At 42.5% G+C, this 12,292-nt stretch overlaps 1 protein-coding gene across 16 annotated transcripts in view; it reads right to left on the minus strand.

Annotated features, from left to right (window-relative positions):
• Positions 1-12,292, minus strand: part of Mast2 (microtubule associated serine/threonine kinase 2) — a 260,674-nt gene that overhangs the window by 20,163 nt on the left and 228,219 nt on the right. For 11 of the 16 annotated variants that reach the window (XM_087214762.1, XM_087214749.1, XM_004872944.3 and 8 more), the window contains 6 exons: positions 12,211-12,286; positions 9,391-9,411; positions 7,100-7,178; positions 4,794-4,948; positions 2,761-2,836; positions 20-229 (listed from right to left, as the gene is read on the minus strand). In XM_087214762.1, coding sequence (XP_087070888.1) covers positions 20-229; positions 2,761-2,836; positions 4,794-4,948; positions 7,100-7,178; positions 9,391-9,411; positions 12,211-12,286 — 617 coding nt within the window. Of the gene's footprint in view, positions 1-19; positions 230-998; positions 1,684-2,760; positions 2,837-4,541; positions 4,660-4,793; positions 4,949-7,099; positions 7,179-9,390; positions 9,412-12,210; positions 12,287-12,292 lie in introns of those variants that run through there. The other 5 variants (XM_004872945.3, XM_087214754.1, XM_087214759.1 and 2 more) reach the window with 4 other exon arrangements.

Consider the following 12,292-nt stretch of genomic DNA (forward strand, 5'->3'; position numbering starts at 1 on the left):
CTCACACCAAGACACTCACATCTTGCAGAAGTTTCTCTAAATTCTCCTGAAGTTCGTAGAAGTAGTGTGATGTAATTAGGCCACTCCGAGATTTATCCAGGCAGTCTCGGGCCAGCTCAATCACCTGATGATGAATAAAGCTCAGGGCTCCATCTGCTAAGGGCAATACACTGTCTGGAGTGTTGGAGGAAATGAACTCTGCCAGTCGCTCTTCCATTTGTGCAGTGGCCTAGGAATGAAAGCAAGAAAAATGACACTTCCCTTCCAGTCCCAGCTTAGCTGGAGCTAAGCCTGAAGGACTTGGTAATAGCCTAAGAATTGGCTTCCTGTGAACCTGGTTTCCTGATGTTGCATCTGGGAAACCTGATGACTGCAGACATGAAAAGACCACCTTCAAATCAAGTCAGAATGATCTATCATTATACTGAAGACCCTCTATTGCCTCGGTTTTCTGTCTCCCACCACTCCTCACATGTTCATTTGTCTGCAGATTTGGAAGGTTTGCTGTTCTCCTTTACCCTGATATTTTATGCCTGTCTTTGTTTATGCTGTTCCCTGGTTGCCTTCTTACCCTGCCAGGTCTGCCTTACAAGCTCCTGCTATTCCTCATCTCACTCAAGTATTGTCTGTCCTCAAGGTCTTTCACTCTCTCTTGCAATGACAGACCTTTCCTTTGTGCTTCTGTCCACTGGGCCTTCCAACTGGATACACTTAGGGAATGGATATTGTTGGTTTCTGTACTTTTCTTTAGACTGGGGACTTCTGAAAATCAGTTTTTTTATCTCAGGATCCTTTTACTTGACCTGAGAACCTGCCTAAGTGTTCAGAGAGTTTCTATTGTATGAACCTGCCTGGTCTTACACCAAGTTGGGATGGGGGCTGTGGATGGGAACATGACCCTGGCCTGGATCCCGGCAAAGCAGAGCAGAGATTTGACTTAGCTCAGAGACTTCTTGGGGACTTAACTGTACAGCTGTGTCAAAATGACAAATACACACCAGAGAACAAGTTCACAGCTGTCCAAGACTTTGACTTCTTTCCTTTGCCACTAGGTGGTGATTTCTGATATCCGTTGTATGTTAAGGCAAATACAGTATATACATGGGGGAAAGGGGGATTTTAGCATATTTTCTCCAGCAACAGTCTAGTCCTTACATGAAGGATTGGAGATGTGCCTATAAACAGTAACATTTAGTAGGAGAATGACAATACAATAGCTAATATACAAGGAGGAACAAACATGTAATATACACTTCTCAACACCACACACTCTGGGACTTTACTATAAAGTACAGCAAAATTACTTTCTAGCTATTCTGCTCCTTTGCTCTTATTGTCTAGTGCCCACTCCAATGCTAAAAAGCATAGACTGTGGGGCACAAATAAAACAGAGAAGTAAAAGTTGACATTTACTATGTCCCTGGACACTGTTACAAGAGCGGATACTCACAAACTCCTTATGAGATATTCTTATTCTGAATCATAGATGAACCAAATGAAGCTCAGAGAAGTTAAATAATCTGTTTATTTAAAACAGGAGCAGATATGAACTCAGGTACTCTGGCTCCTGGTTACCATGTGAATGTCAAGGGGGAAAAGTACAAGGGCTTCATACCATCTCCTTCAACCATTCAGGAGACTGAACCTGAATCTAGAGGAAGGGCCTCTCAGAGGAGCAGGAACCACACATTGTATACCCTAGATAGAGGTGAACAGGCAGAGAGATCTGGATCAAAGTTGAAAAATGAGTCTTGGCCACTCTAGGATCCTGTCATCACAGATGTCAGTCCACTGTTCTCCCTCTGACAAGAGTTAGCTGCATCCTGCAGGAATAGGGCATATCTTCAAAGGTGAGGTCAGAGTGTACAGGAGGTAGCGTTCAAAAAGAAATGTAAATAGGGAGCAAGGTTCTAGTTCTGCAGACAAGGTTTCTGAGAAGGGTGAATGCTATTTTTTAGCTAGCTCACAATAGCAAACTACCTTCCTCTCTTAGCATTTCTGCCCTTGAAAATGTGAATATAAATGTTAGTAAGCAACCCTGAGTCTTCTATCTCCTGCTCTATTGCTCCCTCTGACCTTCTTCCTGTCAGTCCAGAATAAGAATCTGTATGAAGCCAGGCATGGTGGCACATGCCTATAATCCCAGCACTGATTGGCTTGAGTTTGAGGCCAGCGTGGGCTACACAGTGAGTTCAAGGACAGCCTGAACTACATAGCAAGACCCTGTCTCAAAAAAAAAAAAAAAATCTGTACCAAATGAAGCTGCTACCAGAGGGCAAATCCTGTTGTGGGGGACACTGACTCATGGATCCTGATGTACACAATGAGAAGTCAGGCCTATAGTTCTTTCCTTCCCCTTTAACACATGGTAGGATAACTTTCTGGCATTCCCTTCTATCCCTCCAGGGAGTGGAGAAACACAGGCTCTGCAGGTACAACATAGTCATAGTACCCACTGCCTCCTGCTAATCATGGTCTCAAAGCCCTTATACTGGGACCTTCTTCCTCCTCTGGGTGCCTTTCTGCTCTTTTTGTTAGTTATGTTAGGAGGCAGCATTTCACCCCTCACCCCAGAGTCTTCTCATTGGACTGGCTATAGGCAGCCATCCTTGGGACATTTCCCCATCTCCTGTCTGTCTGTCTGTCTGTCTGTCTGTCTGTATAAGAGTAGGAAAGATTTATTGAGAGACAGCTCCTGAGAAATAGGAGGTGACCCAAAAGTGGGTTGCCCTTCCCATCTCCTTTTAAATGGATCCTTACCTTGGGGAATCTTTCTTTGTACACATGATTCATCATTATTATTTCACTGTCAAAGGAAACTGGAGACCGTCCAGGACTGAACAAGAGAGAAATAATTGTGTAACTTTAGTGCTATGAAACTATCAAGGAGAAAGATGGCCATTCCCAGGGGCCTGGCCCTCCCGCTGTCTTTAGTACCCCACATAATCCCCTTTAATGAGAGCTGAGTTGCAGAGCCTTCCTTATTCTTAGAGCTCTTAGCATACTTTATTCAAATCAAAATGATTGCATCTGGAGTGAGACTATCCTCCTACAAGAAGTTGGACTTTCACAAAGACCTCTGCTAGGGTGTGAGGCCGAGAAAGGAAAAGCCTACTCATGAGCCCGTTGATGACTTTGCTAGGATGACCTTGCCAGACAAGTACTTTGTACCCTCACCACTTTGGCTAGTGAAATATGGTTTATCCTAGTATGTCCTCAGAATTAAATGAAACTAAACAATCTCCAAAGCATCCAGTGGCAGACTTTATACACCTATTTCTTTTTTCAAACAAGCTGCAGCCAATGAGGTTAATCTGGGCTCTAATCTAGGGTATGAATGAAGCCAATCCAGCCTGTAATGTGTTATAAGTATGGGTCATCTATTGAAGACAGCCAGTATGTTCTCAGCTTTAATTTATTATTTTACCTTAGTAACCTAAACCTTCCTTATGCACGATTACATCTCCCTAATGGATTTTGCATTTTGAGCCACACAATTGAATGGATATTTGGGTTCTGCCTAGTTTAGTGTGTCAAAAGGAGATCTCATCTAGGGTAGGTTCTGAACTATTCCTCTCTGCTTTTTTCCCTGGAGCGGGCCCTGTTCTGTCCAATGCACTGATACATATGACCAAGTGTTTAAAAACAATACAGCAGGGACTTTGCTGAGTATCACTGTGGTCCTCTTAATCTCAACCACCCTAAAAGGTACCTTTTACTCTGTGTGAGTCACAGAGATTACCACGATTCAGGTATTCTTCTGTAAGACAACAGAAGGCACTGGGAATCCACATTCACTCATTTGTAGTCTTGATTTTTTGCACTTAAGTCCTATCACCTTCAATCTCTGAATCTGAATTCAGTGGCCCAGCTTACTCCCTGTCATGGTGACAGTATTACCTGAGGGACTCTTCTTCTGGGACCTACCCTGTACATGCTAGTCACTTCATTACTCCCAGAGACCCTGTAAATCTAAGCTTGGTCATTAAAGCCATGTTCATTTTAATTTCTGTCTTCTTCCTTAACCTGCAATGTTGGCACAAATTTACCAGCTAATGCCAAAGAGAATGGACAATTAGTCAGAGGAATTTGGCTTGGATGTGGCTCAGTGGTAAAGCACTTGCCTAGTATGTGTGAGACATTGGGTTCAATCCCTAGTACCATTAAAAAAAAATCATAGGAATTCACAGATAAGCTGTTAACCTTTGTTTGGTCTGATGAAGGTGGGCCCAGGTGACTCAAGGAACTGAGTTAGATTCAGATGGGCATTTAATTCTGCTTTTGAATTCGGTTTCTTCCCTAAGTCACCACCTGTGTCTGTAGAAGCAACTTTTCCAGTTGGCCTAGCTCATGTGCCCTGGGCCCACAGTTTGCAGCCAGGTAACTGTCAGAACTGATGATACTGTTACTCTATTTTAAACAAATGGAGTCTGAAGAGAAAAAAAGAAAGAATGCTTGATTTGACTGGTTAGCTCCAGGGATGATGGGCTGAGTTGAACCTAAAGCGAAAACAGGCTTGAGTATCACTGGGCTTGACTTACTCAAATTGGCTAATGTGCTCTGCCAAAGGTTGGCAAACTACAGCCTCCAGAGGAAACCTGGCCTGCTTCTTGTTTTTGTAAACAAAGCTTGTATGTTTCCTGCAGAGCTGCCTCCACACTACAATAAGAGCAGAGTTAAGCAGTTGTAACAAAGAGGTATGGCTTGTGAAGCCTAACACATTCACCAATGCCAGTGTTATGCAAACAAACTGAGGGCCACAGGTGTGGACAGAGGGTGAGAGTACCCCTCACCTGAGGCTGCGGGACCGAGGTCGCATGGCTGGGGACTGGCGTCCCTCCTCATCTGGCACACTCTCAGTGCTGAAATGCTTTGTCAGAAAATGCAACTCATCAGCTGTAGGCTGGAAAGGCAACTGATGCAGCTTTTCTTGTGAGGAACAGGATGACTAGAGGAGAAAATATTAAAAATAGCATTAAATACACATGCAAGGGCAGTTCATGAATGGAAACAGACTGAAACTGCTCAGGGGTATCCTGATCAATGTAAACCCAAAGCTTCCTTCCTTGGCTCCCTCTACCCTTGACTGGGCATGATCTTGTTCACCACAAGCCTTTCAGAGCCTTCACCCTTGAGGAAGCAGAGACACTGGAGTTCTTCAGGAGTCAGGCTGGGAGCCTGATTTTGAGGTGTGGGAACTCCTAACACCTAGGAGACTTGAGGTAATAAAAAGCAGATTCTTCTGCGTGGAACTTTTGCCTCCATTGAAGCTTCTGGGTAAGAAATGGTAAGTAATTAATAAATTATCTTTCCTAGTTTGGGAAATGTTTTAGGAATGCCATCTGCAAATGACATTCCCTGAAGTTTTTCCTTTCACCTGGGGGGACAGCTCGGCAATGTTTCCTTTTGGATGTTATCCAGAGGAAGACTGGATTTGCTGAGGCTGGAAAGGCTGTGCTGAGACCTTAGGAGCACTATGTGGCAAGAAAATCCACCAGGGAAAAAAATTACTTTCAGATTTGAACTTGAGGATTAGATTTAATCTATAATTATGAATTCTAAACATAGCTCAATGACTGAGCATTCCTGACAAGAGACCACCAATTTTAACAGACATGTGAATGACCCAGTGCTACTGCAGGAATCTTGCAGATGAGGCTGTTGCCATGAGGACCCAATAGCTTAGCTCCTGATCAGTGAGATCTTCGTTTACCTGACAAGACTGGCTAAGACAGCAGGCAAGTCTAACAGCTCTGGCTCAATTTCTACTTACCAACTGATCAAGGATCTGGGCTTTAAATATGTGAAACCATTCAGACCCAAAGCTGCAACATCACACAGAGAGCTCTGTTGTCACAGGGTCAACATTAAGTGAGAAATGAATACCTTTGGGCTAACAATGCATGCCTCTCTCACAGAGTATTATAGTACATGGAGTTGTAAACAGCTAGTGAGAGGTTTCCACAGGGCTCTGTCTTGGCCACATTTTTATAAATGACTTGGATCAAGGCTGCAAACCAACTATTTACCCAACAACAGCTAACATGAGCTAATGCCTGCATATATATTATGGTGGGCAAAATGGGTATTTTATGAGTTGAGTCTGTTAAATTTACTAAATAGAATATATACGTATTATATTTAAATACATAGTCATATACACATGTACTGTCAATTACTTTAGGTTTTAAAAAATCACTTTGAGGGCCGGGGATTTAGCTCAGTGGTTTCGCCGCCTGCTGTTTATTAGGGAAAAATTTTAAGCTTAGCTTAAAAAGACCACCAATGAGACTTTTGGTTCAATTTAAGAGTAATATTTAGGTCAAGGGAGGAAAATGATATTCTTTTTTCCCTGCTTGGGATTCATGACTATAAACAAATCAAACAGAGAAGACCTGAAGAACAGTGGAAGAAATGGGAGCTAGAGTCACCAAGTCTACTGCCTGCAAAGTCTAAAACACTATTTGGCTTTTTACAGAAATTTTGCCAACCCTGTCATCCTGGCTTTAAAAATAAAAAATTATGTTATGAGGAGAATTCATTTTTAGGGTCAATTATACATGGTTACAATGAACACATCTGTTGTTTTTTAGGTTAAAACCTCTAAGAGAAATACAAATAAAATTTTAGAGATAGGTCCAGCCTTTCACTGATATACATCCCACTTGGATATCAAACAATACCACTCTTTCCTCTCTTTTTGAAAGAAAAAGGTGAAAAATACTACATCTTTGAAAAATAGGAAGGGCAATCTGTTCTTAGTAGCAGTTCTTAAAATAAGGTTAGGGGGAGTAATGGAACCATCGTTAGGAGCATCCATGCCTGATTTCACTGGCAGAACCAAAGTTCATCCTCAAGCGCTTCTCAACATTCCACCAGGAAGAAATGACTCCCAGGGAAGGTGCTAGTTAATCCTTCCAAAGGATTATGGATCTTGCTATCGTCATGAAGGTCATCACTCTCTGCTCCACTCAGCCCTATCCCCAAGCAACTTCTTTGAGTTCACCCTTGGGAGACAAATTGAGAATCATTTTTCAGCACTGCACTAACCTGAAGGGATCAGAGTGAAAGAAGTACGCCCACAGATTTGGCTACTTACTGAGACAGTAGAGCTAGGAGTGTTGGTTCCATAGCCTGAAGAAGGCAAAGAGGCCAAAGACCAGCGCCGTCCATCAGTCCTATGCAAGAAAAAGAATTATTAGGAAGCTCCTACAGGTCCCCATCTGGAGCCCAGGATCTGCCTGGCTGTGTCCATAACCATTTTTGGACACTTGATTCACTGGTGGTCTCCCTTTGTCTCAAAAGAGTACTGCTTGCTGGAGCATGTGCTCTTATAAGTAGCCTACATGTCTGTTTTCCACTGCAGAGGCAGACACTTCTGACTATAAAGGAGTCTATGAGTATATATGTATGTTTGTTTTAAGGACAGGGTCTTGCTATGTACTTTAGGCTGGCTTTGAACTCACTATGTAGGCCCAGGCTGTCCTCAAACTCACAGTGATCCTCCTACCTCAGCCTCCCGAGTTCTGGGATTACAGGGTGCGCCACCACACCTGGCCTTTTTTTTTTTTAAGATAAGATTTCACTGTGTTGCCTAGGCTGGTCTCAAATTTTAGGTAACCTTCCTGCCTCAGCAACTAGAGTAGCTGGGATTACAAATGTGTGCTACCATGCCTATTTTATTTCCTCTCCCACCCCTATAATACTGGGGATTGAACCCAGGGGTTCACTGGGTTATACCCCCAGACCTTTCCATTTTTTGATTCTGAAGCAGGGTCTTGCTAAGTTGCAGATTTGAACTAGTGATCTTCCTACCTCAGCCTCCCAAGTAGCTGATATTACATGCACGGGCCACTGTGCCCGGCTTTACTTCCTTTTTTGAAGTCTCCATGTAAAAGGCTCTTTGGCTGCTGCACAAGCACAAGGACCCGAGTTCGATCCCTGGTACCAAAAAAAAAGGCTCTTTGGTTTTTTCCAGGCCACTGCATTGGCAATCAGGAAGAAATGGACAACCATCTGGGTATGAACTGAACATTAACTGATGGCAAAGAGTTATAGGGTGCCTATAACCCATAAAACCAATCTTTGAAAATGCCTGCCAAAGAGTGACAGAAACCTTACAAAAAAAGGAGGGAAATGACATACCTCTGGCTATAGATGAGACTATAGGGGGAGGCTTCCTGCTGCCCTCAAAAGGATGCCACCCAAAGCTCTCATCACAAAGAATCATAATTAATATGCTTTATCGTAGAGAAGGAAGATTAAGTAGGTATCTGATTTGAAGCTTTTACAACATGCACTTGTGATTCTTTGCCTGGACTGTGGATGTGGTATAAGGTGTTTTTTCTCATGGATCTTGGAGTATAACCTGCTTACACTGAAGTCGGATTATTTTTTTTCTTTGGTACCGAGGATCAAACTTGAGACCTTTCACTTGCAAGGCAGGTGGCAGAACCACTTAGCTAAATCCCTGGCCCCAGCAATGGAGAAAGTTTAAAAGTTAAGTTCACTTATAATTTCAGAGAAAACTCTAAGACCCAGAGATTTGGATGATTTGCTCAAGGTGTCAGCTGAGATGTGGGCTTGGTGATAGGAGGAAGAAAATAGTAATATATCTTGGTAGGGCTGCTTTCTCTGCAGCACTCTTCCTTACTCTCACCCATACTGAGCAGCTTTTCTATTATGTTTTGCAAGGGAAGAGCCCAGGGTTCCATGCCACATGCACATGACTCAAACTTCATGCTACTCAGGCAGCCAGCACATGTCAATTGAAGTCTGCTGGAACCTCGTCTCTGAGGCAAAGAAATGTCCAAGAGAATGCTAAAACATTATGTTCTCTCTGACCTCTTTGCTGGGTCCTGAACACTTTACATAAGAAAGCCACTGAATTCCAGCAAAGATGAGACAAATGTAACTTAGAGATGAGTTTCGTAGGACCTTGTTGCACCTTTTCACATGATTTTAAATCCTTTAGCTAAAAATGGAAATCAATTGCATGGCAGCCACTTCTCTATATTGTATACTGAAGAGCATGAGCCACCAGATTCAGAATAAAATGCCACCACAGGATGTCCATTTCCTTTATCTGGCCTCCACACTGGGAGACTGAGGAAAGTTGTGAGAAGGAGGATGACTTGTCCCTAGGATCAGAAGGGTGAACTATTGAGTAACTCCTGCCTCCGAGCATATTAGCTCTGAGCCTTGGTTCCAGCAGGTAGCAGGGGATCCTATAAGGCCTTTTTGCTAGATATAAAAGGTCCATGTTCAAATCCACAATCAGAGGAGAATCATCACAACTAGTTCTCTCAACAAGCACAAAATCACAAGCTACACTGTATGACCATGCATAGTAGTGGCCCAACCCTTTCCACACACCACACACACAATTACCTGTCTGCTCTGTGGCCATGGCTGTAGTGAAAAGATGTAAATTATAGTGAGAACCAAAGAGAATCATAGACCCCCAACATTTGGTCTAGCTTGGCAGAGGCAAACCTTTTGTTTAGAAATGTGTGACAGTTTGAATTGAAATTGTAGGACTGATGGGTCTATTTTTAGTATTTTATCAAATCTGATTTTTGTGTGATATTCTAAACCAATGTGATCCTGTAGGGTTCCACCCTGACTCAGTAACTAGGAACCAACAATTCCTGTTACCCTCTTTGGCAGGGTTGAGACACTCCTCCCCATTCCACCAAGAATGATCAGTTTTTCCTACTCCATTCTTCAAGAGGACAGCCCAGGGTTTCAGGTTCCATGTACATGAGTCAAACATCTTGTTTCCTAGTGCAGATTTGTTTGAGTCTCGGTGGTAATAACAGGCCCCCAGGCCTCCTCCTCAGTACTTAACTCGTGAAGCCTAAATGAAGCAAATATAAGGGCATCAACAGCACCTGCTATTTCCTTTGCCTAGAATAGTCTCCACGCCTGTGTCCTCACACCCAATGCAGCAGCTGCTTCTCATCACTCAGACTGGCTGGCCTTACGTGACCATCCAGTGGGATGGTCTAGCCCCACTCCTTTCTTATTCATTCATGCAGCATCATGTTCTTTCCCTTCATTATGCCTCTCAGTTTATAATCCTATATTTGTTTGCTTTTTCATTTATTGTATGCCTCCCTCACCATTCATTTGATCACCGAGCACTATTATGTACCAGCAAACATAGTTTTTCAACAAATTAAGGTATCTCTATTAAATCTGGTTCTAGTTAAGGTGAGACAGAAAACATGCAACTAAAAAAAAACCAGGCATAGGAAAATACTAGATTGGAAAAAAAACAATGACTTGAGGGCTGGGGATTTAGCTCAGTGGTTCCACCGCGTGCCTTGCAGGTGCAAGGTCCCGAGTTTGATCCCTGGTACCAAAAAAATCAAAAAAACAAAACAATGATTTGATAGAGAATGACAAATGGGTCCCCTTTAGATTGTGTGGTTAGGGAAAGTCTAAGAAGATAATATTTGAGATGAGATGAATGAGCAGAATAAGCGAACATCTTAGGGAACAGCAAGATCTTTAGTATATGTGCTGCTGAAGCGAGCACGAGGGAACAGCAAGATCTTAGGCTATAACGCTCAAGAAAGTTAAGAACTGTATCTATTTTATTACCACTTTATAACAAAACACCTAGCACAGAGCCTGGCTCAAAATTAGTGCTCAGCAAATATTTACTGAATGAATGTGAAATGACTGAATGCCACCTGTGGGGATTGTCACAGGTCATGCTGTTCCAGTTCATATTTAATCCGAGGCTACAGTTCATACATAGTCTAGGCAGAAAGTCTTGGATAAATTCTTCCAAACAAATGTATCAATGCAACATTCTTCTATTATAAATGACCCTACCTGAAAGCTTGGTTAACTAACTGGAAGTTATATAGGGTAGGAAGGATGAGTTCATGGACAAACAGGAATGAGATTTCTTTTGAATAAGGCAACTAAGTCAGAAGGGGTACCCATATCAGCTGTCAAACTTCCTCCCACCTGCTCAAGTCCCTTTCAACTACACAGAATCCTAGAGAGGAAGGGGATATATTGATTTTTTTCTACATTGTCATTTGAATAGTGAGCAAATACTTTTTCTAGGTGTTTCTTGTTTTTTTCTTATGACTTTTTCAAAAAGTAGCCTAAGTATTAAAATTGCTCTTACCTCAAGGTGTATTATGTTCTCCATCCACTAATGGTTCTAGATCTGGAGTCATAATTTTTCTGGAAGTCTTAGTACTAAAGACTAACTCTAACCAAGAAAAAAATTAAAACAAAACAAACACACTCTCCCCACCAAAAAAAAAAAAACCTCTCTCAGCCAGGTGTGGTAGCATATGGCTATAATCCCAGCACCTGGGAGTCTGAAGCAGGAGGAGGATTGCTGTGAGTTCAAGGCCAGCCTGAACTACAATGGGAGACCCTGTCTCAAAAAACAAACAAACAAACAAACAAACAAAAACAACCCCCTGCCCCCTCCAAAACCCAAAAACCAAAAAGATACTTCTAAACAAATTTTTTAAACTTGAACTCTGCCAACAAATAATCTTTGAAAAGGTTCTGAAACCTCTGTGGAGCCTTTGCAAATGATTTGGACTCCATCAGCCTGGACTTCTCCAGAGACCAGGTAAGGCCCCAGCCCTAAGTAGAGCAGTCAGGGTTACTACCCTGGGCCAGAGACAGGCTTATATCACTTTCAGAGAGAACAGTAATAGGAAGAGGAACATAACTATGGCCCTGTAGATCTTTCTATGTCCACACACAGGCCTCTAGCTGAAAGCAGAGGAGAGAGGTATGCAAGGTCCTTCCAGCTCCTTGGAACTAGCTGGATTAAGGGAACAAAAAGTATAATTTTGGATCCTCCTGAGAGGAGATCTTATTTTGTCATTGATCATTCTAGGATAGCTTTCAAAGGAAGTATAGTGGCTTGGAACATAGTCTTAGTACACCAAGGTCTTGTGCTTAAGATTGTAAAAATCAGCTTCTTGAATCTACTTTCCCCCTTGTCTAACATTCAAAGGCAAATATTTAAGCCATCCAGAAAGCTAAAAGAAGATGATCATAATCTGGGAGAGAAAAAAGCAGGGAAGGAATTTTAATGCCTGGTAACCCAAGGTAACCCACTTGAAAGAATATAGATTTAAAGGAGGAATGTGACATTTAACTAACATTCATGCAAGTGCCACGTGTGTTAGACACAGAAGAGGAGGTTTTCTAGCTACTTACCTGCGGGCAGGAACAAAGGAAAAGTGAGCAGGTGCATTTGGAGAGAAATTCCGGGGGCTGTCCAGAGGACTGTTACCTGTGG

Source organism: Heterocephalus glaber, unplaced genomic scaffold, assembly GCF_053883595.1.
Source record: "Heterocephalus glaber isolate CG9 unplaced genomic scaffold, H.glaber_assembly_v1.0 deba00001451, whole genome shotgun sequence".
Taxonomy (NCBI): Eukaryota; Metazoa; Chordata; class Mammalia; order Rodentia; family Bathyergidae; genus Heterocephalus; species Heterocephalus glaber.